The sequence below is a fragment of the Labeo rohita genome, chromosome 2, assembly GCF_022985175.1.
Source record: "Labeo rohita strain BAU-BD-2019 chromosome 2, IGBB_LRoh.1.0, whole genome shotgun sequence".
NCBI lineage: Eukaryota > Metazoa > Chordata > Actinopteri > Cypriniformes > Cyprinidae > Labeo > Labeo rohita.
In genome coordinates this window covers 38839103-38866323 of record NC_066870.1, presented here as the reverse complement: position 1 = coordinate 38866323, position 27221 = coordinate 38839103, and the positions used below count along the sequence as shown (strand labels likewise).

The 27221-nt window shown below is 32.6% G+C and overlaps 1 protein-coding gene across 1 annotated transcript; it reads right to left on the bottom strand.

The window, feature by feature from the left end:
- Positions 1–40: 40 nt before the first annotated feature.
- Positions 41–27029, bottom strand: vapal (VAMP (vesicle-associated membrane protein)-associated protein A, like). Its single transcript, XM_051136288.1, has 6 exons — positions 26869–27029; positions 13279–13431; positions 11718–11821; positions 8475–8555; positions 4345–4527; positions 41–703 (listed from the first exon to the last, which is right to left on the bottom strand). The coding sequence occupies exons 1-6, from the start codon at positions 26924–26926 to the stop codon at positions 542–544; spliced, it is 741 nt and encodes a 246-aa protein (XP_050992245.1). The 5' UTR covers positions 26927–27029; the 3' UTR covers positions 41–541.
- Between the last annotated feature and the right edge of the window lie 192 nt (positions 27030–27221).

Here is a 27221-nt window from a genome sequence, read left to right as displayed (position 1 = left end):
GTTTGAGGAACAGACGAATGAAACACACACAGACGGGAGGTTTAATTTTTTTCTTTTGTTTTATTTCTTGAATGTGGTCTAGTATGAGACAGTAAAGTGAAGACATCAGTGAATGTCTGTGTGGATAAATGCTGCTCTGAGAGAAATTACATTAATAATATAATTAATAAATGATAATTACAGTAATAAAACAGTCTGCGTTGGTATTGTTAGGAACAGAAACAGAACGCATGTACAGAAGGAGGCACGTGTGTCTCTGGTGAAGAAGGGTCGACGCGTCCGGCGTCCACAAACAGACGCTCGAAGCTCTTCCTTCGTCTGGACGAACGATTAAAACCACATTTACACTTTCCATTGAGTTTGAGTGAAACGAAACGAGTTTGAGGGAAGACTTTCAGATCTCGCTGGATTCCTAATCAAGCAGTTCATGGCTCTAACATCCGTCCGGCCGTCCCTCAACAGAAAACAGCAAATGAACCGAAACAAAGAGAGATGGAGTCGCCGGCCGCGCCGACCGCCCGTGACGCTCCCGTCCTCCGCCTTACAGGACGAACTTGCCCAGGAAGAATCCGATGAAGATGGCCGCGATCACCACCAGCAGCGAGGGGAGGGAGCCGGCCTTCGACTCGCGGCCCATCGCCGAGCTGGAGTTGCTCGTGACGTGTTCGCTGCGCTGGAACTTCCTCAGTCTCAAACCCTCGTCCTGAAACACAGAGACAGAACCTCCTTAGTTCCTCTGCTAACCAGTGATGCACTGATCTCTGAACAGCTCATTCTCCAATTAAGAGAACAATTAAGGGAATTTTTCCTTTTTTTCATATTGGAACTAAAAAGCTGAAAGTACCAATAATTTGCACAAAAAAAAAAAAAAAAAAAAAAAAAAAAAAAGTTATTACTTATTTTTTATTATCATAAACTAAAACTTATAAAATATTTTTGTTAATTTAAATAAACATTAAATAAAATATAAACACGATGACAAAAAAATAAAAAATAAAAAGAAATAAAAAAATCAGTTAGCTTTTCAATTTTTCATTTTAATTTGTTAAAGCATTAAAATTACTGACTGGACATAAATAAAGCTAAAACCAAACTTTAAAATAAAAATCAATCAATCAAACAAACAAACAAACAAACAAACAAACAAATAAATAAATAATATACTGAAAAAAAGAAAAAAAATTAAAAGAAAAGCAGACTGGATATAAAAACCAAAGTAAAGATAAAGATAAATTAAACCTAAATAATAATATTTAAAAAGAAAGAAAAAAAATAAAAATAACAAAGTGAGTAAATATTTAATTAAAATTAACAAGAAAATTGAAAGTACTGAAGCACTAATATTACTAAGTGGACATGAATAAAAACTAAAACCAACCTAAAAATAAAAATAAATGAAACCTAAATAATAATTATTAAAAACAAATACAAATGTCAAAAGTACAAAAAAATTATGAAAAAATAAAATGAGAATTTAAAGCCCTAAAATGACTAGGTGGACATAAATAGTAACTAAAACTGAATTAAAAATGAAAAATAAATTCAACCTAAATAAATAAATAAAAAACTTTTTGCCAAAAAATAAAAATAAAAAATAAAATAAAATAAAAATGACCAAACAAATAAATAAAAAAGAAAACTGAAAGCCTTAACAGCACTAAAATTAAAAACAGGACATAGATAAAAACTACAATTAAACTAAAACTAAAGTTAAAAATAAATTAGCCTCAATAATAAAAACAAAAACTAATAAAAATGACAAAAGCAGATAACAAAGCTAATAAAAATTAAAAGCAACAATGAATTACTAACTGGACACAAATAAAAACAAAAACCTAACCAAAACATACAAATAAATTAATCTTAAAAAAAAATAAATAAATAAATAAATAAATAATAATAATAGTAATAATAATAATAAATAAATGACAAACTTTAAATCTGAAAGTACAAAAAAAAAAAAAAAAAAAAAAAAAAAGAATAAAAGAAATATGAATAAAAAATATAATAGTATATAAATAATACTAAAATAACACTAGCACTGATGAATCGGTCACAATAAGGAAGAATATAGAGAATTACAATTTTTGATTTAATAGATGCTTGTGTCTGAAGTGATATAGTAAGTGAATAGTAAGTAGGGATGCACGATATTATCGGACTGATATCGGAATCGGCCGATAATGACTTCAAATGTAAATATCGGCATCGGCCCGATATGAAAAATTATGCCGATATGTTTTGCCGATAAGATGAATATGTTAACTCACATGTGCTAAGGGTGTGCTAGGGATTAGATCACGTCAGCAGTGTGGCTCATTCTTGAAGCAAAGTTTTGACTGAATGAGGAGTAGATTCACTGTTTTGTATCGCTGCATTTAAACTGAGAATACACATACAGAATGATGCATAGCAATAGCACGTGCAGTGGCAGCAGCGGCTATAGGAGAAAGCGCGCCGTTGTTCCATTTGGGATAATTTACTGTTGCCTGTTTCATATCCAGTCACTAGATCGCTAAATGCACATTTTAAATGGTTTTATGGTGCTCTTTGTTGTATTTTGAAACCCAATGGCTGTGTTTGCACATGACATGATCTGCATTTAAAATAAAAAGTAATTACGGCGCGCGGTCAGTGAATTCTCTTTCTTCGGCGGCGCAACGGCAAAACACACTGTTGCTCATATGAAACATTTTTCGTGAATATGACACAAGTGAGGTACAAAGCATTCTTTATAAGTTAAATAATTGGTTAGCAGGCAAATGTTAGTAGCGACCATACTTTTGGATTCATGCAGTTCGAGCCAATACATTTAAAGCCATAAGCGGCTGTGTGTCCTGTTTTCCCGGTTGGTCACGAATTGCCACAAACTTAATAATATTTATAGTTTCTTTTCACAAATCATCACCGTCTCACCCTTTAATTTCGCAGGTTTGTTTTCTTGTCATTTACTTTTAATCCATGTTGTCGGATCATTTATGCGCGAACTGCGTGTGGGAAATAAAAGATTTCGTGGCAATAAATTAAGAATTCGTTAATACGACTTTTTAATTCGTTCCCTTATTTTACAAATTAATAAATTAATAAAACGTAGGAACGAATTAACAAGTTGTAGGAAATAATTATGTTCGTGTCCCGCAGCCCTGTCAGAGCGAAGTGCACCATATAAAATAATTAGAAATTATAATTAAACATGACTTAGTGACTACATTTCTATTACTTTCTTTCCATGTTGAATGCCTTTGTATTGCAGGGCTCTAGACTGATCAAAACTGTCACTTTTTTTTTTTTTTTTAAATGTGCAAGTTAAAATTTGACGTGGTCGCACTGCTCCATACAGCGCGGGTTACAGAGTTACAAAGCCGTGGCATATTCAGGATTTCACTGATCACGCAAAGAGTAGTTTTCGTTGTGAGCGCTTCGGATGTAGAGCCTGGTTTGTATTTGTAGTGTCAGCACGAGCCAGGTGGTGACGGCAAAAAGGACGCGACTATTCTGGAAACGATGGCGGACGGAGGATTTGGTTTTCGAGTAGGGTAAAAGACCGCTTGTTAAACCAGAGAAGGTAAACATGTTGGTATTCTTGTGCAAAAAAAGTGTACTGTTTTGCCAGTTGGTCACGAATTGCCACATAACTTAATATTTTTATTTTCCCAAATCCTCACCGTCTCACCCTTTAATTTCTTAGGTTTATTTTCTTGTCATTCACTTTTAATCCATGTTTTCGTATCTCTTACTGTGATAAATTGCGGGTGGGAAATAAAATATTTCGTGGGAATAAATTAACAATTCATTAATACTACATATTAATTCGTTCCCTCATTTTACAAATTAATAAATTAATAAATCATAGGAACGAATTAAGAAATTGTAGCAATGAATTATGTCCTGTTCATGTCCCGCAAAGCACCCTCACAGTCACCCAGTTTAGTTCTACTTTTCTGTTTTCGTTTTGAAATGTTGTATTCAGATTGCGAATTCGAAAGTGAAAGCATCCGAAGTTCGGCTTATAACATAGCAAAAGTGAACTTAATTTACAAAATTCAGATCATAAATAATGCTAGTCTACTGATGAAAAAGAAGGGATTGAATGTAAACCACTCATTACTATTTATTTAATCCTAACGAATAAGTTATTGTTAAAAACTAACTTTCCAAATAAAATGATATATATCGGTATCGGTATCGGTATCGGCCAAAATGAGATGAAAAAATATCGGCATATCGGATATCGGCAAAAATCCAATATCGTGCATCTCTAATAGTAAGTAAACAGTAAATGAATGTTGACGCTCTGATGAAGCGTTTGGTATAAAAGCATGATCCGATTTTTCCTAGCTTTACCTTAAGCTGGCGATTCTCGTCGCTCAGCTTGCTGACCTCCGTCTGCAAGCGTTTGCACTCATCCATGACCTTCTTCATCTCCGAGTCGTCCAGAGCAGAGCTGACGGATTTCGCTGCCGCCGACCCTTCCACTTTGGACGAGTTCAGAACCGGCACAGATTTAGACACAGAGTCAACGTCGTTCTGGAAGAGGACAGGAAAAAAATCAGCACTTAAAAATCTAAAAAAAATATTTTAAATAAGACAAAACAACTATTTTAATTCACCCCTTCAATCATTTTATTTTGCCTTCAAAGACCAAGATTTAAACACTCTGGACGACGAAGCCTCATTTTTAAAAGTGTGATTTTTAGACCTGGAGAAGTCATAGAAATAATAATTCCTTTAAAATTATAAATAAATATAATATATCATTAAGTAAAAATAAGTAAATAAATCAATAGAATTTAATAGTTAAACTTTTTCTTGAAAATCCTTATCCTTAATTCTGATATCATTTTATATATATATATATATATATATATATATATATATATTTTTTTTTTTTTATTGAAGTTTAATATTGTTCAGATCATGTATGTAACTATATTATCACACAGCTGTTTATATAAAGTTGGGTAGATTTTATTTGGTGTTATTTTAGTATCACATTTTTGTTATTTTTCTATTTTAGCTTATTTAGATTTAGTTATTTAGTACTTGTAGTTAAACTAAATGAAAATGAGAAATGTTGTCTTGGCAAATTACATGATTATAGAAACTTCAACAGTTTGAGAACAGACGCCGCAACAGAGTTTGACACGAAACACTGAACACGTCACTCTTAAAGCTCAGATCTCCTGAGACCAAATCAAAGGCTTGAAATCGAGTGGTGAGACTCGCTTCAGCGCTTAAGTGAAATTCAGGGCGTCTGGGCCGAGATGAGACGCTCCTCAGGCCACAAGACGGGAAACACACGCCGGCCTCATCTGACTGAGACGTGACAGAACGACCAACGACGGAGCCAGGACTGACGTGGGCGTTAATGACATCACACGGCTGACAGGGCGCGGAAGGGCTGAAACTGCCATTTGCATTGTGGGTAAAAACAGAAAAGATTGAAATATAACACATCCACTTACTGCTGCACAGTTCGAGGAGTAAACCTCAACGCAATTTTCCGAAAAAAACAGTTTGACCGACATTTTGTGATTATATTTATGATTATTAAAATTTTCATTTTGAAAGAAGTCTCTTCTGCTTATCAAGCCTGCATTTATTTGATCCAAAATAAAGTAAAAATTGTGAAATATTATTCCAATTTAAAATAGCTGTTTTGTGTAATGTCGTTTTAGTGCCACATTTAAAAAAAACAAACAAAAAAACAAACAAACAAAGATTACGTAAAAGTTGAAAAGGTTAAGTCGAAACATTACGAGAATAATGTCAAAATACTATGAGAACAAAGTTGAAATATTAGAATAGTCAAAACATTGAAGTTAAAATACTGAGAATAAAGTCAAAATACTGTAAGGATAAATTTAAAATACTACAAAAATAAAGTTGAAATACTACAAGAATAAAAGTCGAAATATTGAAGTCGAAATACTATTAGAATAAAGTTTCAATACTACGAGAATATAGTCAAAATATTACTCGAATACAAGTCAAAATACGAGAATAAAGTCAAAATATTGAAGGTAAAATACTACGAGAATAAAGTCTAAATATTAATGTGGAAATACTATGAGATTAAAGTTGCAATACTACGAGAATAAAGTAGAAAAATTGATGTCAAAATACTACGAGAATAAAGTCACAATACTATGAGAACAATGTTGAAAAACTTCGAGAATAGTCAAAATACTACAAGAATAAAGTTGAAATATTGCAGTCGAAATACTACGAGAATAAAGTCTAAATGTTCTCTAAATATTTCACCTTTAATATTTCGACTTTATTTTCGTAATTTTGACATTATTATTGAAAAATTATGACTTTAATCTTGTAATATTACATTTAAAATCTAAAGCGTGGTTGTAGTTTTCTGTCAGTATCTGTTCAAACGTAAATTGATTGCCGTGATCAGAGCTGAATTTTCAGCATCATTACTCCAGTCTTCAGTGTCACATGATCCTTCAGAAATCATTCTAATATACTGATTTGCTGCTCAACAAACATTCTTTTCTTCAATTCTTTCCACCATTATTATTTCAGTTTGCATTTTTGCAAAATAACAGTGTTTGATTGGATGCACGACCTTTGACATCAACAACACAACGTGTGAAGTGTTTTCTCCCGATCCTGCTGACCTTTGACCTACCCTACTGATGTCTCTCTGCTTTGACCACACATCCTGCTCTCTGCTCTGACCCTCACTGACCAACACAGGCCCACAGGCCTTGACCTCTGACCCTGCCGTTCTGACTTCCTGGACGTCGCGCCAGTTGCTAAAGCTGCCTGAGGTGGGAGGGAAGGGCGGGCGTCTGGAAAGCGAAGCTGGGGCTGAAGCAGAATGGAACCAGTGGAGCAGGCTCCTCTTCTGAGGACTCTGAGACGCCACAGCAGAGCGGACGGGAGTTCAGGAACAAACAAGAAGTGACAAATTGTGTGTGAGTGTGTATATTAGGGCTGCACGATTTGGGGGAAAAAATACTTTGATTTTTCTGATGATTTTACTGATCAAAATTGTGACTGCAATTTAAACAGTGTAAACTGTAATAAAATATTATTAATATTATTATTTTAATATTAATTAATAATTAATTATTTATTCCATTTACATTTAGTTCAACTTGATATACTAAAATAATTAAAACTAAAATAAAATGAACAAAAACTGCACAAACATACAAAGCAACTAATAAACAATGACAAAACACAATCAAATGACCAAAACATTAAATGTAAAATTTAAAACAGAAAACAAAACAAAAAAAACAAATAAAAAAAAATAAAATAAAAATTCTAAATATTGAAAAAATAAATAAATAAAAAGAGCTACTAAATTTTGTAGGGCAAAACATTAGTTTAATTTAATTTCAAAATAAATACTAATTAAGAAAAAAGTAACAAAATTAATATTTTGAAAAAAAAAAAAACATAAAAAAAAAATTCTAAATACTGAAAAAATAAATAAATAAAAAGAGCTACTAAACTTTGTAGGGCAAAACATTAGTTTAATTTACTTTCAAAATAAATAGTAATTAAGAAAAAAGTAACAAAATTAATATTAATATTTTGAAAAAAAAAAAAAAAAAAAAAAAAAAATATATATATATATATATATATATATATATATATATATATATATATATTATTTTAAAATATTAATTATAATATTTTTATAGTGCATGATAATTAATTATAGTGCTGGGCAATGATTAATCGCATCCAAAATAAAAGTTTTTGTATACATAATATGTGTGATTAATCATTGCCCAGCACTAATTTTACGTTTTTATTTATTCACATTTCTGGGTTACTAACCTCATTTAAAAAAAAATGTTAAACCATCAAGCCATTATTTTGGCAGAAAACCGCAAGAAGCTTTTAAATCTTCTCTTTTGTTAGAAAATGGTGCATGTTGCATTTTCCAGTGCATTCTTAAAGCCACATCTTTAATTTGATTTTATTTTGATTAATCGTGCAGCCCTAGTGTTTATGTGTTGGTGAAAAGCAGCTACACACAAGCTAGTTAAGGGAGAAATACGACATTAATTCTGAAAACAGAACCGCTTAAGCTTCAAAACGTAACTTCAAAATGAAGAATCTCCAAATAGCTGTAATATAAAAGATGCTGTAAGTGATTTCAGATGTTTTCAGTCAGACTGAATCAAAATCTCATCCTCCTCTCTAAAACCACGCCCTCCAAAGCCGTCAGCCAATCAGAATGAGCAGAGTGATTGACAGGCAGGGAGTGTTTGTGATTGGCTGACTCAGACTCCTGTGCTGCTCACACCTGTTTCACTGATAGCCGTCCAAAACAATCACTCACAGCACCTTACAATGAGGGAGAATGTTCTGAGTTGAGCACATTCTGCTAGCAAAACATAATTATAATTACATTTACAGCAGCGTATAACAGGGTGGAGTGAACTGCAGACGCTCCCACGCGCCCCTTTCCTTCCTGTTCGTCTCTCTGTACTCACCACTTTATCGTTTTCAGACGGCAGCTCAAAGACGCATCTGAGTTTGGAATCCATGAGCTCATCGGGTTTCGCGTCTTTCCACTGAAACACATGAAAAATAGGCAATTCATCAGCCACAACTACTACCAGCTGCCCATACACATACCACACACACACACACACACACACACACACACACACACACACACACACACACACACACACGCACACGCACACACACACAGCAACTCACTGACTGTGTTCCAAAACCTAGTGAGCTGCCTAACTAGACAGCATGTTTGAGGATCACAAGCATGATCGATCAAAATTGATACTCAACAAAAAAAAATGCAAACTTGCAAAATATTTTGTCCAAAGTTTCAGTTTAATTTAAACTATTTCATATGTCAGGTTTTAAAGAGTTAAAACAGCTGTGCTATGGAGGGTGTTTGCTGCCATCTGCTGGTGTGAACACGCAGTTACAGCACTGAATAGCAGCTTCACACACACTTGCATATGCGGTTTATGGGACGTTCCAGTGGTGTAATGGTTTTTCTACTGTACAAACTGTATTTTCAGGGCTCTACGCTTATGTTTCTTATTAGGAGCACTTGTATTGCTAACTTTAGAAACACAGTCAAAATTTCAGGAGCACCTTCTAATCAATAATCAAAAAATCTGATAAAAAATTAGCCTTCCCATTATGGTGATATTTGACTCCTTAAAGGGGAGTTTTATTTTTACCTTTGTAATGGCATTTTATGTCATTTTATATGTCAATTTTTGAAGAAAAAAAATTATAAGCTAAAACAACAGAATAAGAACAATAAGAATAAGTTACTATTTAAATGAAATCAGAATTAACAACATTAATTTGTACTACAGAGGTGGCACAGAAAAAGAAAAATGGCTTGTAGGTGTATTTTTATGTTTAATGAGGCTCAAATTCATAAATTCATGTTGAGATTAATGTTTTAAATGTGAAAGTTTGAATACAGCAATATTAAATGATTTAAACAACTAAAAAAAGATACTTAGAAATTAAAGTAAATCTGCCAGTAGGTGGGGCAAGTCACTGATTTAAATACTGAATCATTCATTCATTTGACTTGTTGGAACAGCTGATTCATTCGGGAATAAAGCAAGTGACTGTCTTTATGAATGGGAAACTGAATCACTAGATTTGTTTAAAAACACACGTTCGTTTATTAACGAACCACCGCAGTTTAAATGGAGATGCACAGTGGCTCAGTTGTGACTTGTTTGAAACTATTTTTTGAAATCAACAAAACCAGGCAATAGTGTTATAGTCAGACGATGTAAGTCACTTTATATTAACTTCTTGTTTAACTGTTAAATCAATATTTTATTTAAAGGAGAAGTCCACTTCCAGAACAACAATTCACAAATAATTTACTCTCCCCCTTGTCATCCAAGATGTTCATGTCTTTCTGTCTTCAGTGTTTTTGAGGAAAACATTTCAGGATTTTTCTCCATATAATGGACTTCACTGCTGCCCTGATTTTGAACTTCCAAAATGTAGTTTAAATGCGGCTTCAAATGCTCTAAACGATCCCAGATGAGGAAGAAGGGTCTTATCTAGCGAAACAATCAGTCATTTTTTTCGAAAAATAAAAATGTGTATACTTTTTTAAACACAAAAGCTTGTGTAGCACAGGCTCTGGGATGCACGTCCACGATGCTATGAGTTAGTGATGGGCCATTCTTGAACGACTCTTTCATTTTGAACGAATCTTTAATGTGACTCGTGAAGGAGTCGTCGTCTCAGGGAGTGATTCGTTCAGTCGCGCATGCGCAACATCCTATTAGGTTCTGCACTGGAATTAGTTCTCCTGTTTCGAGTCTTCGGGTTTTTGGAGTGGTTCGTTCATCTTATGAGGCTGTCACGTGATGAACGAATGACTCAAACCCGAAAACTTGTCAGATAAGAGGTGAGGTGAGCTAATCATAGACTAAAGACCCAGGTAAACAATGAATGAATCTTTTCTGTGTCTTATAGCATTATAGTTTTGTCTTGTTTGTAGTGTGATCAACGTTTGTGTAAGCAGTAGATGTGCTTGGGAAGTAACACGGAACATTTTAATTATATTTTGCTAAAATGAACGAAATGACTCGAAAAAAAGATTCGTTCATTTTGCTGAACGAGACTCAAAGGTCCGAGTCGGTAAAATGATCCGAACTTCCCATCACTACTATGAATCACGTGTAAGTTCATCGTCTGTGTACTGAGTATGGTGAAAAACTCCTTCTTATTTTCTCCTACAACTTCAGAATCGTCCGACATCGTTGTAGCTTTTTGTTTGTAAACAGCGTTTGACTTACTTGCACTTTCTTAGTGTTTGCATGTTCGCTTTGTAAACACTGGGTCTGTAGTTCCAGCTACGTTCAGCTTGACATTTCAACATGATTCAATAGTACGCAGCGTCAAGAACGCGAATCCCAGAGTGTTTTTTTGTGTTTAAAAAGTATACAGATTTTTATTTTCCGGAAAAAAAAAAAAAAGAGCGATTGTTTCGCTAGATAAGACCCTTCTTCCTCATCTGGGATCGTTTAGAGCCTTTGAAGCTGCATTTAAACTACATTTTGGAAGTTCAAAACCAGGGCACCAATTATATGGAGAAACATGCTGAAACGCTTTCCTTAAAAAACATAATTTCTTCACGACTGAAGACAGAAAGACACAAACATCTTGGATGACAAGGGGGTGAGTACATTATCTGTGACTTGTTCTGGAAGTGGACTTTTCCTTTAAACTCTCTTAAAAATCATTAAAAGCTGTCACTTATCTTATTTCATCGCAAAGTTCCATTATAATCAACAAAGCTCTCTACAATGCAAAATCAATCTCTTATTTACACTTTGTTTATCAAGGGACTCGTCAGATATGTCTGTGATACATTACTCAACGGAAACACAAATATGCTGATGGGGTCAGTCACACTGCTGCTCCTAAATATTTTTTCCATAGTCGCATGCAGTAGTTTTCAGTCGCTGTAGAGCCTTGATTTTCTATTGCCCTACTCCAACCCTACACCTAAACCACCCGTCACAGGAAACCACTGGCAACTTTTGAACTTCAAAGAACAGTTTAGTCTGTTTAAGACATTTGGTTTATGGGGACACAGGAAGTGTAAACTTCAAACCATGTTTACATTGTAGTACCCGTGTCTTTATATACACTTGTGTCCTCATAAACCATATATATCAGAACGTATACACAGAGACACACAATAGGATGTTTACCATGGCTTCTGTGTCTGTGATGGCTGCGGGGGCGAAGATGGTCTGTACCATGAACTTGTGTTTACTTTTCTCATTGGGGTCGTAATCAAACGGCTGCAGCATAACTGTGACATAAAGACAAATATTAACACATAAAACATGACAGTAGAAGCATTTCTAAACTAATCAGTATAGACACATTAGTGAATCTTCCATATATGAACAATAAAGCATCATAAAAGTCGGCTTCACATGATCCTTTGTGTGAGAGACAGACAATTTTAAGTCAATATTCACTGCCACATTTTTGAGTTTATGAGAAGTACCAATGTCTGACTCATGCATGAATCATTTTTATGAGTCTCATGTGTGCAATCTGAATGATTCGTTTACAAATCAGACTGAAGTTTAACTCACTAAATTAATGAAAACAGCAGTCAGTGGTTCGCATTAGTGATGATTTTTAGTAAATAACAGCTTAAATTTGGGTCTGTCCTTCACACAAATCATCATATGACCTCAAAAGATTTGAAGTATGAGAAACAATCATATGAACTACTGCTTTTTGAAGCTTTAAACTTTTTGTCTCTATTCATGATATTGTTTGAAACTATTCGCCACATTCCAATTTCCTCTTTTTGTGTTTGCAAATAAAGAAGAAAATCACATGGGTTTGAAACAGCAAGAAGTTGAGTAATTAAATGACAGATTCAGGGTTGAGTCAACTAATAAAGTAAAATGGAATAGGAAAAACATGCAAGAAGATGAGAGTTGAACTTCTTTTAACTTGAGCGCCGCATTTTTATAATGCCGTTTCATGCATGAGATGCTGCGAGTGCAACAGGCAAACATGTCCATGTTTACATAGTAAAAATCACGGAAAAACAGTGTAATCGAATAAAAAACCTGTGAAGAACTACTACTGTATGTCAGATATTTCATGTTTGCATCATGGTGACAGGCTCAAAGCTGCTGTTCATTTTTTTTTTTTTTTTTTTTTTCTTTTAATATATATATATGTATGTAAAAAAACAAAGTCGAGAATCAGTCAAACAGTCTGAAAAAAAAAAAATGAAATAATAATAATAATAATAATAATAATATTATATATATACATATATATACACACACACACACACACACATACATATATATATATATATATATATGTATAATAAAATAAATAAAATTTTAATTTAATAAAAAAAAAAATAAATATATATATATATTTTTTTTTTCTCCATATCGCCCAGCCCTACTTAACGCATTTAAGAGCCACAAAATGGCATTAATTGTTAGATTTTTTATTTCTATTTTTTTTTTGTTAAAATTGACAGAATTTGAAAGCTGAGACTTGATAGTAACAAAGTAACAAAAGCATGTCACATATCAACTAAAAAAAAAGCGCAGACTAAAAGATCTCAGTTCATCAAAATAAAGATTGATATTGTCAACCCCGTTCTAGCACGTCATTGTTTTAGTCTACGATTTCAACCATACAAAACAAAACAAAAAAAAATCATTTCCAGCCATTTATTTTGAGCTGCTGAGCTTCAGGCGATCACAGCTCTGGTGGACTGACCTGAAATAGCGAGCGTGGCCCCGGGGTCGATGATGCCGCTGTTCGGCCGTACGCAGTATCTGCGCGGCGCTGTCGTCTTCACTTTGAAACATACTTTCTTGTCTGACGGATTCTTTAGTTTCAGGTAGGAAGTGACGACATCTGTGAAAGGACCTGAGAACGAGAGGAGAACATCACATCAGAAGATCACAAACATTCACGGCATTTTTTATTTTTCGTGGAACTATCTATTGAACTTTTAGATAATCTTTTTTTTTTTTTTTTTTAAAAAGGTTTGCATATGCAGTTCTTTAAAGTGCGACCATTTCATTCGCATTTGCGACTGAAAACTACTGTGTGCTTGATTTAATACAGTTAAATAAAGAAGTTAATATTAAGTGACTTACATTGTCTGACTATAACACTATTGCCTGATTTTGCTCCATTTCATCATAAAAAAAAATAGCTTGAAACAAGTCACAATTCACTATTCAAACACAGCGTTGTTTTGTTTGAGTGAACGTGTTTTAAAGGAATCTAGTGAGTCAATGAATCAATTTCCCATTCATAAAGACAGTCACTTGATTTATTCCTGAATGAATCAGCCGTTCAAACGAATCAAATGCATGAATGATTCAGTAATTCAATCAGTGACTTGCCGCAACCTACTGGCAGTTTTAGTTTCATTTTTAAAGTATATTTTCAGTTATTTAAAACATTTAATATTTCTATATTCAAAATTTTATATATAAAACAATCTTGAAATGAATTTATGAATTTAATTGCACTCAAGCCACCTCTGAGCCTCATTACACATATGAAAATACACCTACAAGCCACTTTTGTGTTCTTCTGTGCCACCTCTGTAGTACAAATTAATTTTAATAATACTGATTTCATTTGATTGGTAATTTATTCTTGTTATACTAGTCCTTATTCTGTTGTTTTAATTAAAAATTTTAAAAAGCTTATAATTTTATAACATACACTTTAACAGGGTTTCTGCAGGTTTTATGAGGGTAAATTTAAGACCTTTTTAAGACCAAAAAAACCAAAACAAAACAAGGGAAAACAATACAGCAATATGTTCTCTAAGTATAGTTTGAGTTTTACTTTCACTTTCAAATTAGTGAATTCTGCGTCAAGGAGTTGTTTTTAGTTTTCCTCTTTTTTCACTTTCCTTCAGTTTTAAGTAGCTTGTAAAAACGTTGTGCGCATTTACTTTCACTTTTAAATTAACGAGATTAATGTAACATAACAAACTTTTATTAACAAAATGAATAAAAATACAAAATGTTATATATAAAATAATGGTTTAATTCACGGAAAAGCGATTTAAGACTTTAAGACCTGTGGAAACCCTGTTTAAGGAGTCAAATATCACCTCGTAAAGGAAAGGCTAATTTTTGTTTCGATTTTTTAATTGATTAGAAAGTGCTCCTAAAATGTTTTGTTTTGTATCATACTCGGCTTTTATGGCTCATGCAGTCTTGAAAGAGTGAAAATAAGAAGCATTATTCAGAGAATAATTCTGATGTAAATCACTGAGATCTTTATAACCGTACAGCAGATACTGACATAAAATGATGTAAATATCAGCGGTCACTCTATATCTCTAATAATATGTCAATAATGATGAGACTAAAATGATCCAAACATATACTGCAATGCAATCCAACGATGATTGAGAGATGAACAAACAAACGTTCCTCAAAAGATGCGAGATGGAGGCTCGTGAAGATCATTCCTCCACTGAGAAAAAATGAAAGTAAAGCTTCTGGAAACAAACATTCCTCAAAAAATCCTGATGATCAGTTTTGAGACTAAAATGATTGATGGAGAATCAAGTAAAGCCAAGCTGCTGCAGCTCAGTAAGTGTTCATCTGCAAATATTACTCTACAGTCATTCTGATGTGTACTTGATAATAATCAGTCAAGATTTGACAGCTCAAACACACTAAGCACAAGCTGAAGGTGGATGTTTGTACAATTATCAAATACGACAGTAGGGTTGTGAAATAGGTTGTGAAAGACTGTTTTTGCACTTCATGCAGACGGGCCTTCACATTACAACGTATGTGTGAAAGAAAGACAATAAGTGAGAGGAGACGAGGTGCCAACACTTCAAACAAAGGCAGAGATAAACAGATTCAAACACGCTCAAAGTCTCTCCGAAACAAACAAGCACAAAGACTCCACTGTATTTTAACCAGTCACAGTCGGCCGCCTTTATTAAATCACATAATTGCTAAAGTACCATGAAAATCACAATTTACTGGCCTTTCAAACAGCGCTATTTTTGAAGGTCGTTCAGTGAGACATCAATAAAGGACACACATAAACCTCCATCACACAATATACTCCCACAATCCACCGGGAAACTCAACACATGGTCCAAATGCACTAAAACGAGCAATAATAGCAAACCGTGGCCCTTGAGCTGATTTACACCATCACCTGATTTAAAGACCTGTCTGTGTCACTGGTTTCTTCTGTGCAAAACATACTGTATATTAGAAGCATCTGATCCATAAATGTGGCAAACATGGAGGCTCAGAAAACGATGTTAAAGTTAGAATGTGTGCTTGAATTGCACTAAAATTCAAGGATACAACAGAGACAGTGTCACGGCAGAATAAATAACATCAACCTGCAGTCTGATGGATGACGCATGAACGTAATATGTAAGAAGAAAGCAGGTTTAAACAGAATCAGAATGAGCTTTATTCACCAATGTGCACAAACACACAAGGGTGTGTCTTCCATGTCAAATCAACCAAATTTAAAAAAAAAATAAATTTAGCACTATGTTTCACGGAATGGCCCACAAGGAATCTGTTGTAATTTCCAGGAACTTTAGGTACATACAATACCTGAATCAATATTCAAAGGATGCTGGAAGTGGGACTTTTATTATGACAGCATAATGTACAATGAAACCCGTTTTACTTTTTCCCAAATTTCATTTTTTCCGTTTTAATTTTTCTCAACTCCTTTTTAATGATTAATTTAAATTGTATTAATGAAAGAGCATGTTTAATTAAAATCATGAAACATACACAATTTCACATCAATTCAATAAATGTTTCACAAAAATGACATGTTTAGGGGCCCATGAAATGTTTTATTTTTTCCTCAATGTAAGTTTTATTATCAAATTCTGTGTTTTTGCATGTGTAATTATTTAAACGCATACTTACTCAATTTATTCAAATTTATTCTAAAATAGCCTTATGAAAGGTTTTTGTACTCTCAGAAATTCCGTGTTGTGTATTTAAAATGTTTTGGTTATCAAATGAAGGCATAAAACATTAATTTCACTTATCTTATAATTATTAAAAAATTAAGCAAATTTTTTTGGCAAACAAAGAGGAAAAGTTAAATTAAAACATTTAATTTAAAATTAAAACATGGAAAAAATGTTGTGTGATTATACCCTAAAAAATAATGTTTGTTTTATTTTAGTAGTAGTAGTAATAATAGTAATATATATCTGGCACAATGTCTTCAAGTTAAACCGGACTTTCATTTTGACGGGTTGCCATGTCTACAGACATTTCTGTGTGTATGTGACATAACGTCCTTATTTAGTGAGACGACAGACGCTGAAATCACGACGAGCGTCACGCGCACTTCAGTGTGTGTCGTAAACAAAACCACTCGTCTGCTCCATTCATTAAAACAGAGACAGGCAGAGCATGTAGGATTCACATTTAAATTGTATTTTTGCGCCGTAATATTTACAGATACTAGTCCATATTGCGGTTTGATTTACTTTTGTTTAATTCATTCAAACTTTGACAAATTCTGTGACATTCCGCGTTATTCAGTAATTTTGCTTTTATGACTGGATTCCGTGATTCCGTCCGCATTTTCCGCACAGCAGAAAACATACGGCCCTAACATGCCACTAACTTCAGTAAATCCAGCTGTTAAATCTTATGCGTGTACAGTTTGATATAGATCTATATCAGCTTCATGTCATCTGCTGGTCACCCTGCTCTCTAAGATATCAGTCGACCTCTAGTTTAATCTACTTAGTAAAGGTACAAGATGAAGACAGAGCCCTGAAATGCGTCTACAGTTCAGAATTTACACAGAAATGCTCATTCAAACAGCAAACGGGGCAATTTGGTGCAACAAGCAGCAGCGGCATCTCACAATCAAATCCCGCCTCAGCTCTTCCGATGGCCTTTGGATCAGATGAAACGAGATGACGCGCAATTAGACCTCAAAGCCAGGATCTTATGACCACGCATGTCGCATATTAGTGGATTAGAGGAGTCCTGCAGGATCAAGCGCAGGAATGGATGTATTTTTGTAAACACCGTACAGAACGCCAGATGCTCGACCTTGGAAATTAAGTTCCGCAGAACTTTTGAGAAGGAGGATTGTTGTGTGAGCCATGAGAACTCAGATAACATTAGAGAGCGTCGGAGGGAGTCATATGAGTTTCCACTATATTGAAATGTCCAGACAGAAATCTAATCAGAAAAACAACAACAAGGTGTCTTCAGGTCAAATGTATACATAACCCTTCACAAACCTGATTAGATAGCCTTCTGATTTCAGACTACAAAACAGTGAAAGAAACAGCTCTATTCAAATATTAGATGAAAAACTGGGAAACTATTAACTGGAAATAAAATTAATAAATTAAAACAGGATTTTTTTTTTATTTTTAAATATTACTATTTGGGTTTGAACAAAAACTAGCTTAAAAAAAGAAAAGACAAAAGCCAGTAACAAAATCACTAAAAACTAAAGTTAAAATAAATGAAAGTATAAAAAGCTAATTTAAAATAATAAAGAAACTACTTTAGTACATAAATAATAGTAAAATGACAATATATAAATTTCAGTAATCAGTATTTAAAAAAAATATTTTTACATACTAATATTTAAAATAAACAAAAAAGGACATAAAATTACTAAACATTTAATTAAAATTAAAATAAAAAATGTAAGTAATTTAAAATATACAAACATAAATAACGCCAAAATAACAGCATTTAAAAATAGCAAAAACAGAATATAAAAAAAGTAATAAGTTGAAATATAAATTGAAATATAATGCTGTCAAACGATCACGATTAATCACATCCAAAACTTTGTTTTTGTTTACATAATATATGTGTGTTTGCTGTGTATACATTTATTATGTATATATAAATATACACACACGCATGTATATATTTAAAAAAAAATGCATTATGTTTATATGTTAAAATACTTATAATATAAATTATATGAATATAAATATATACATATATAAATAAAATATATATAAATAAATAAATAAAAATATACTTTGAAATATACATACTGTGTGTGTATTTATATATAAATAATAAACAAACACATTATGTACACAAAAAAATATGTTTATTTTGGATACGATTAATCAAGATTAATCGTTTGACACCTCCAAAATTAAATCTAAATAGCACTATTTAAAATAACTAAAAAGCATGTTTACTAAATTACTAAAAATGTAACTAAAATTAAAATATAAAATGAAAGCATAAATTTAAAAAGTACAACACTGCAGAACAGTACAGCAGTTTCACTACTGTGATTACAAATCAACAGTTTGCTAAGCATTTTAGTTACACGGTCAACATGTTTACAGAATTTGTTTACCTGAATAACAGCACACTGTTCTCTTTAAGTCCTTGCTTATGGTAAACAATTATTCGGAGACATCTCTGTATCTCAAGATCAGAATTTGCCAAATGAAGTTACTAGAAAATGAACGGATGAAGCTCTCTTCACTGCACAAAATTCTGCATGAACGGTTTAATTTTGTGTACACAAGGCATGCTGATTTTAAACCAGCAATACAACATGACTAATCAGCAGACTGGTTCACCTGGACAAATATGTACATGAAGCACTTGAAAGAAATACAGTGGATTTTACTGTAAAAGTAATTTCAAGTCAACAACCTGCAAAAGCATCATTTCAGCTGCACATTTGAAAACACTCCAAACACCAGCTGATTCCTGCAGTTAACTCTATACAAACCAGTATGGTTAAACTGATATTTACTCCACAGACATTAAGCTGTGACTGTGTCTGGTGCATTGACATCTCAGTGATCTTTGGAAAGCCTTCAAGAAAACTAAGTCGTAAAATTTAGCCTCAGAAAACATTTGCATCATGTGAAAGCAGAAATCAAAGTATCGGGTCAAACTACGTTCATTTCTAAAGTCAATCAGACACGATACTGCTCAATGGACACCATTATGTTCATTTTCCATTTCATGGATTGGAAAAGCATTTACACCTATGTCATTTAATAAACATCATTTATTACACGGCTCTCAGGAATACCTGACTCTGACTGGTCAGTCACATCTTTCTGTGTATCACTGTATGATGGACCGTTTTCCCAAGCAGTGGTAAAATAAACAGCAGCTGGTCATTTATTACAAAATAACAAAAATAGTATGATCAGAACTCTGATGTATGTTTAACTGAGTTATACCTTACACGCATCTATCGTTAAAAAAGCAAACTTATAACCACCATTTTGTTTAAAGGTGCAATAAATCATTTCTTCTTAATGATTTCCTTACAGCAACATGTTCATTTTCCAATGCCAGTGCAGAAAAATATATAGGTCTACGGTTATGTTAGTATCACCAACACATTATTATATTTTTTTTTAAATATTTTCAAGACAACATGAAACATTTCAGGCATTTCTGTTAATATTCTCAATTAAATTTTATTTTTGTATTTTTCCATTTTCACTTTAATTTAAAAGTCGTAGTATTTTTGTTGTGCTTTTTTTTTTTCTTTTTTTTAAATGTCTGTACATTTTTATTTATTAGTTTTTTTTTTTTCATTTTAGGTTTATTTAGTTTGTTATTTTAATATTTTAAATATTTTAAATTCGATTATTCTTATATTTTCTGTTGTCAATTTAATTTGAAAGTTTTAATGATTTTGTTGTGCATTTTTGTCATTTCTATATATATTTTTTTAAACTATGTCTAAACATTTTTAGGTATTAGTTTTAGTTATTTTAGTACTTCAACTTAAACTAAAAATGATGTTAGTGATTTAAACAAACTATTATAGTTTATCATTACAGTTTTTGTTAATATCTTAAATTTTATTTTTAGATTTGATTTTAACTTTCATTTAAGTTAAGTTCAATATTTTTTTAATATATAGTTTTAGTTTTAGTTAACCAATAACCCTGATGGTGATTTGACAAAGGTACTATTTATTTCAATTAAGTGTAAAACATTTAAGTGTTAAAGTCTATCTTTAAAGACACATAAAATGAAATAAACTAAAAACCGACCCTTTTTATTTTCATACACGGTTTCATAGTGAGCGATTCATCAGACATTTCCCCCTCAAAACTGCTCCACGCTGTGTGGATTGACAGCCCTCCCGTCTTCATATTTAGCCCCTGGACTGATTTCATCCGCAGTCATTGCGGCAGGACATCCCATATCCCGATAACAGTGACAGAATAAGGGCACTCACGGGACAGGAGAGTCTTTTCCTTACTACGAGAGTAAAATCTTCCTTAGGCGTAGCTCTATAAATAATACAGAGACGCACAGAAAGAAAACCGACATCAGGGCTCGGCCATGTACGCTTTTCACTCACACTTACGAGAGAAATTTACTGTGTGTGAATGTGAATAAATTCAGTTTGTACGAGTGTAGAGCGAACAAATGCGTCACTGCTGTGATTCACAGCTAAATCAAAATAAAAAAGAAATCATGTGCTGCAAGAAAAGTATATAAAAAAAGTATTATTATTTTAATATTTAGAAAACTTCTTTATATTGTTATTAACAATGCAACGAGTATTTATATATTAGTTCGCATTTATTTATACCGTTTAATTTATGCTATTTTCATTTGAATCCAAATCTAATGATTATAGGTAATGTCAAAATGTACAAAACGGAAATATAATGAGATGCATATGTAAAACTCGACTCATTTTAATATGACATTGTGTATTAAAAATGCAACATTCACGATGATTTAATGAAAGCGTTGAGATGCAGTGCAACAGCTAAAGATGCTGATTTAATCATTTTAATTATTTCGAGTAATAGTTCTTAAAATTACCTTTTTGTTTTTTTTAATGAAATCAACACATATTTCAGCTCGATAATGTTTTATTTACTATTTTGCATTTTGGGAGATTTTATGGTACTAAATTATATTCATGGAGTAGTTATGATCCTTGTGTGACCAAACTTAAGTCTGTGCTCCAAAGCATTCAAGATTTAAGGAGGTTTAAGTTGGTGATTTCATTTTTAATTAAAAAAAAAAAAAAAAAAAAAAAAAATGGTTGACAGTATTACCTGTTAACCACTGGTAACCACAGTATTGCCTGTTAATCATTTTTTGAGAACTGAAAATGACAGTTAAACCGTGGTAAATCTAGAATGCTTTCATGAACGCATGAAATTTTTCCAAAACATGTTTTACTCTAAAACTCTATGAAAAGCAAAACCATAAATCTAAATATGTTGTGTTCCAAATTTTAAGTTGATTTCAGAAACAGCTTTGGGTTTTTTTGGGCGCAGTACTAAATGTTTCTACTACATAAAATTTGCTTCCCACCATTTTTGACCACGAACAACACAGGATTATTTAACCTTTTCGAATCATGTCTATGATTTTGTGTGTGTGTGTGTGTGTGTGTTCAAAAAGCATGCGTCAAAAAAGTAAAAAAAAAAAAAAAATGACCAATCAGCACCAAAAAGGTTAAGCGCAGACTAGACTGTGGTTGAATCAACAAGGCTTTTAGGCACAAGTATGTTTTCATTTTGATACATTAACATTAAAATTTACTGATACTAAACTGAACCCTGAGTGCTAGCGTAGAGCGCTGGAAACGGATAGAAACAGGAGGAAGACTAGAGTGAAACAGGAATCCCGTCGGGCCAGCGGCGGCTGATGGCAGCTGTATTTAGCTCAGGGATTCTCTTCCTGTCACCTCATTTATTTATTGGGTTACAGGCCCAACCAGCACATCAACACATCCCTCTTCTTCCGCTAGAGCCAGTCAAGACAACATGAAACCGCATTAGGGACTTGACTGGATCCAACATTTCAATATTAATAGACAGATTTGTGTAGTCCTGCAGCATTTGTGACATGAATGATTCTTCAAATCATGCGTTGATACTTTACTAAGTGATCAAATGCATTATTTTCAAAATTCTCATAGACGCATAATGAATGAGGAATCACCAACGAAAGCTAAAACAAAAACTACATAAATACATTTTCAACTGAACATATAAAAACATTCAACTGAAACAAATATAAAAGCATAAGTGGAAAAAAGAAACTGAACTAAAAAGTGAGAATTGCAAGATATAAAGTCAGAATTGTGAGAAAAGCCGCAAGTACCTTTTTTGTTTATTCAGCGGTGGAATTTGAGAAAAAAATAAAAATAAATAAAAAATAAAAATTTGCAACAGAATTGCAAGTTGTAAACAATTCCGAGGGAAAAAGTCAGAATTGCAAGATAAGCTCATAAATGAAAAAAAAAACTTATTTGTTTTAAAAAAAAAGTCTGAATTGTGAGATAAAAAGTCAAAATTACCTTTTTTATTCTTTTGTCCTGTAGTGGAATTATTATTATTCATTCTAAATTATTATGAATAAATATTATAGAATTTTTTTAATTATACATGATTATGAAATTTCAACTACCCTAGATGACAGCAGCGCTACAGCGGACCAGAGGGAATTCAGGACACAGAGACGAATCAGCAAAGATCTGTTTCTAATCATCATCTCATGCTGCCATTTACAGTCAGGAGAACATGCCTAAAAAAAACATAATTAAGATCTCGAACAGTCGATTCAGCTGTATGTCAGAGATGCCCAGGGCCTTTATCTGAGCTACAAAGATGTTATGAAAGACTGAAACCACTGAACATCCAGAGAGAGAGCAGAAAAATAAAGCCTTTCACATCACTGCTCCTGCTTCTGAACATATATTGTATTCATTTAAGAAAATCAAAAATCAACTCCCAGCATTCAAAAGTTTGGGGTCAGTAAGATTTTTTTAAAATAAATTAATAGTTTTATTAAATAAGGATGCTTTGAACTGATCAAAAGTGACAGTAAAGACATTTATAATGTTACAAAAGATTTCTATTTCAAATAAATGCTGCTCTTTTGAATTTTCTGTTCATCTGTGAATCCTGAAAAATAAAACGCATCACGCTTTCCATAAAAATATTGCACAGCACAACTGTTTTCAACATTGCTAATAATCAGAAATGTTTGTTGAGCAGCAAATCAGCATATTAGAATGATTTCTGAAGGATCATGTGACATTGAAGACTGGAGTAACGATGCTGAAAATTCAGCTGCGCATCACAGAAATAAATTACATTTTAACAGATATTCACATTGAAAACAGCTATTTAAAATTCTAAAACTATATCAGAATTTGTACTGTATTTTTAATAAATAAATGCAGCAGAAGAAACCTCTTTTAAAAACATTAAATAAATCTTACCAAGCACAAACGTTTGAATGAGTGTAAATAAATCACAACATCTGCTACAAAGCAAAACTGTTTAAATAATTTAAAGAGAAAAGTCCCAAATTCTCCAGTGAGTGAATGAATTACTCATCTCATGAAATACTGCAAATGACGTCACCGAACCATAAAAATTATTCATTAGCCATTTCTAAGGATAAACTTTTCCACATTAAAACATTTTACACAAAGAAACTGTTTAAAGTGACCCTAAGCCTGATAAAAGCTGCTTTACTTGTTGTGTTGACATCAGATAAATATCCAAATACTAATTTCGCAACAAACTCATTTCTACAACGACACTGGAACCACAAACTACTGCTTCTGCGTGATGCTGCATCCACAACATTACAAAAACATATTCACACAAATGTAGAAGTAGCAACAACAATGTCTCAAAGTCACATTAGCACATCCAACCCTTATCAGAATTACAAAACCCACATCTGACAAACCGAGTTTTGACTCAACTGGATGAGCCGAGACGTCCTGCAGCATCTCCTCCTACTCCTAGAGTCTCCCAAAAACCATCACAGAACATCCTACACTATAAGAGTCCTGAAACACGCAGGTAAAATCATTAGCTGTATCACAGCACTGGTTACTCATTTATCCAGGACGCCGCCCTCACAGGACAAATACAGAGGAATCTATGAGGTTTTCTTTCACCTCCATAACCTGTAACATGCATGTTTCGTAAGAATGTACTTCCTGTGCTGTAATGCATGAATCACTCACATGTTCAACTTTGAAGTACTTCAGAATAACCATGGTGCATCAGTGTGTTGATAAATGATTCCCAAGGTCCCAATATCAAAACATCACGGTATTACCACCTGACACCATCACTGTACCATGGTACTACTACTATAATATTTTTCTGTAAGGGCAATCAGTCAAGAAAATGAATTAGATGGCAGGATAAGGTAACCACACCCTTACAAAAACTACTTCAGTCGTACTGTAGTACAGTGATGCATTATCTGGTAATACCATGGTACTTTGAGATATACCATGACACTGAAATTCATGGTACTCCAACACAGGTTTTTTTTTAAACTTGGGGATGCAAGGGAATGTAAGGGCTCCACAGAAGTGAAAAAAAAAAAAAAATTAAAATGTAAAAAAAAAAAAAAAGAAAATAATAATAATAATAATAATACATTTAAAAAAATTAAAATGTTCTAATTAATTCAATAAATAAATGAAATTAAAAAAGCAAAACAATGTCATTTAAATAAATGTATAATATAATTAAAATAAGTAAATAAATAATAAAAATTAGGATAAAATAAATAAATAAATTAAATAGATTTAAATAAAAATTAGGTTAAAATGAGGTTACAATAATAAAAACAGATTTAAATAAATAAACAAATACATACATAAAAATGCAGTACTATAAGTAATTTAACAAATAAGTGAAAAGGGACAGCTCAAATAATGTTATAAATATTAAAAAAATAAATGTAAACCATAAATAGTACTACCAAATAATACTTTTAGATATAGATTGGGTCTTTACACACACACACACACACACACAAAACAGAGATGCCTTTTACATTTTAGGATAAGGAAAACTCTCACAATGATATTATATTATAAATACATTTATATTATTAAATAATACAATCATTTACTATTATATTATTTATTTATTTGTTCCAAAGCATTTTTTTTATGAAAACATAAAAATTAAAATGTAAAAAAAATAAATAATAATAATAATAATAATACATTTTAAAAATAATAATAATAAAATGTTCTAATTAATTTAATAAATAAATTAAATTAAAAAAGCAAAACAATGTCATTTAAATAAATGTAAAATATAATTAAAATAAGTAAATAAATAATAAAAATTAGGATAAAATAAATAAATAATTTAAATTGATTTAAATAAAAATTAGGTTAAAATGAGGTTCCAATAATAAAAACAGATTTAAATAAATAAATGCATACATACATAATTGGATTAAAGTAATTAAGAGTAAATAAATAAAATTAGTTAAAAAAAGTAAATAAAGAGTAAAAAAACACTTTACTAGTGCTTAAATAAGATTAAATAAATCATAAAAATAATTACATATTTATATAAAAATAAGTAAATAACTTAATAAACAACTAAATACATAAAACTAGATTCAAATAAGTAAATAAACAACTGCAAAAAATGCAGTACTATAAGTAATTTAACAAATAAGTGAAAAGAGACAGCTCAAATAATGTTATAAATATTAAAAAAAAAAAAAAAAAAAAAATGTAAACCATAAATAGTACTACCAAATAACACTTTAGATATAGATTGGGTCTTTACACACATACACATACACATATATTTGTTCCAAAGCATTTTTTTTTCTTATGAAAACAAAAAAAATGCTCTAATGTACCTGAAGGAATACCACGGTAATGCCACTGTACTGTCCTTAAATCAGGGCAGTACCATACAGACAATTATATAATAAATACACTCTTACATAATAAAGCACGGTGATAGTAACATGATTACTGATGGTATTAGATGGTAAACGTATGGTACTTTGATTTATACTATGTTATTGTGATTCATTCACTACTCCATGAGGTAGTACTATGGTACATGTCCAAAAATCAGTGAATTTACTGACAAAACGTTATGAAAGTACTATAGACACCATAGCACATGAAAAAAGTCAATACTATATCGAAGTGTTACCGCTTAAAACAATGACAATACCATGGTACAGTCACTGGACTTCATTGTAAAGGTTTGTTTCTTTATTGAAAGGCATCCACGTAAGCACCGGACACCTTCATTTCTATTTTACCCGAGTAATATGACCTGGCAGTGCGAACCAGCCGTGCCACACAAAACCCGAAGAACACCCGCTCCACTTCGCCTCAGTGTCGCCGGTGAGCGTTGTGTTGTGTGACAGAAACTCGCGAGCAGGAGCGGCCGCCTGTCAGTCACTCGAGCTCGGGGATCCGGAGCGGCCCGCACTCCCTTCTTGCATTACGGCGTAACAAACCCGCTTACAATTCACCAAAACACACTGACTGTCCTCGTTTCTCACTTACCTTTGAACCTCAGGTCGTTGGGGGGATCTAGGATGAGGATCTGCTCCAGTTTGGACATGTTTTTGGCCGGTAAGGTGACGCTTGGTTTCGGAGAGCAGCTGCGCGCGGCTTCCACTGAGTCACTGAGCCGAGCGCGAGAGCGCGCAGCGCGTTCCCGTCTGCTCTCGTTCGATTTTTTTTTTTAAAGTAAACTCAATTTGTTATGTCTTCATTGGTAAATAAATTTAATATATGCTGTAATCTCGGCCCCGTGGCTACTGTACTCAAAACAGTCTTACAGCTGAAGATTTTGAGCTTTTTAATTTTTTCTAAAATTACTTAACATGTGGTCAGATTTGCTTATTATAGATCAG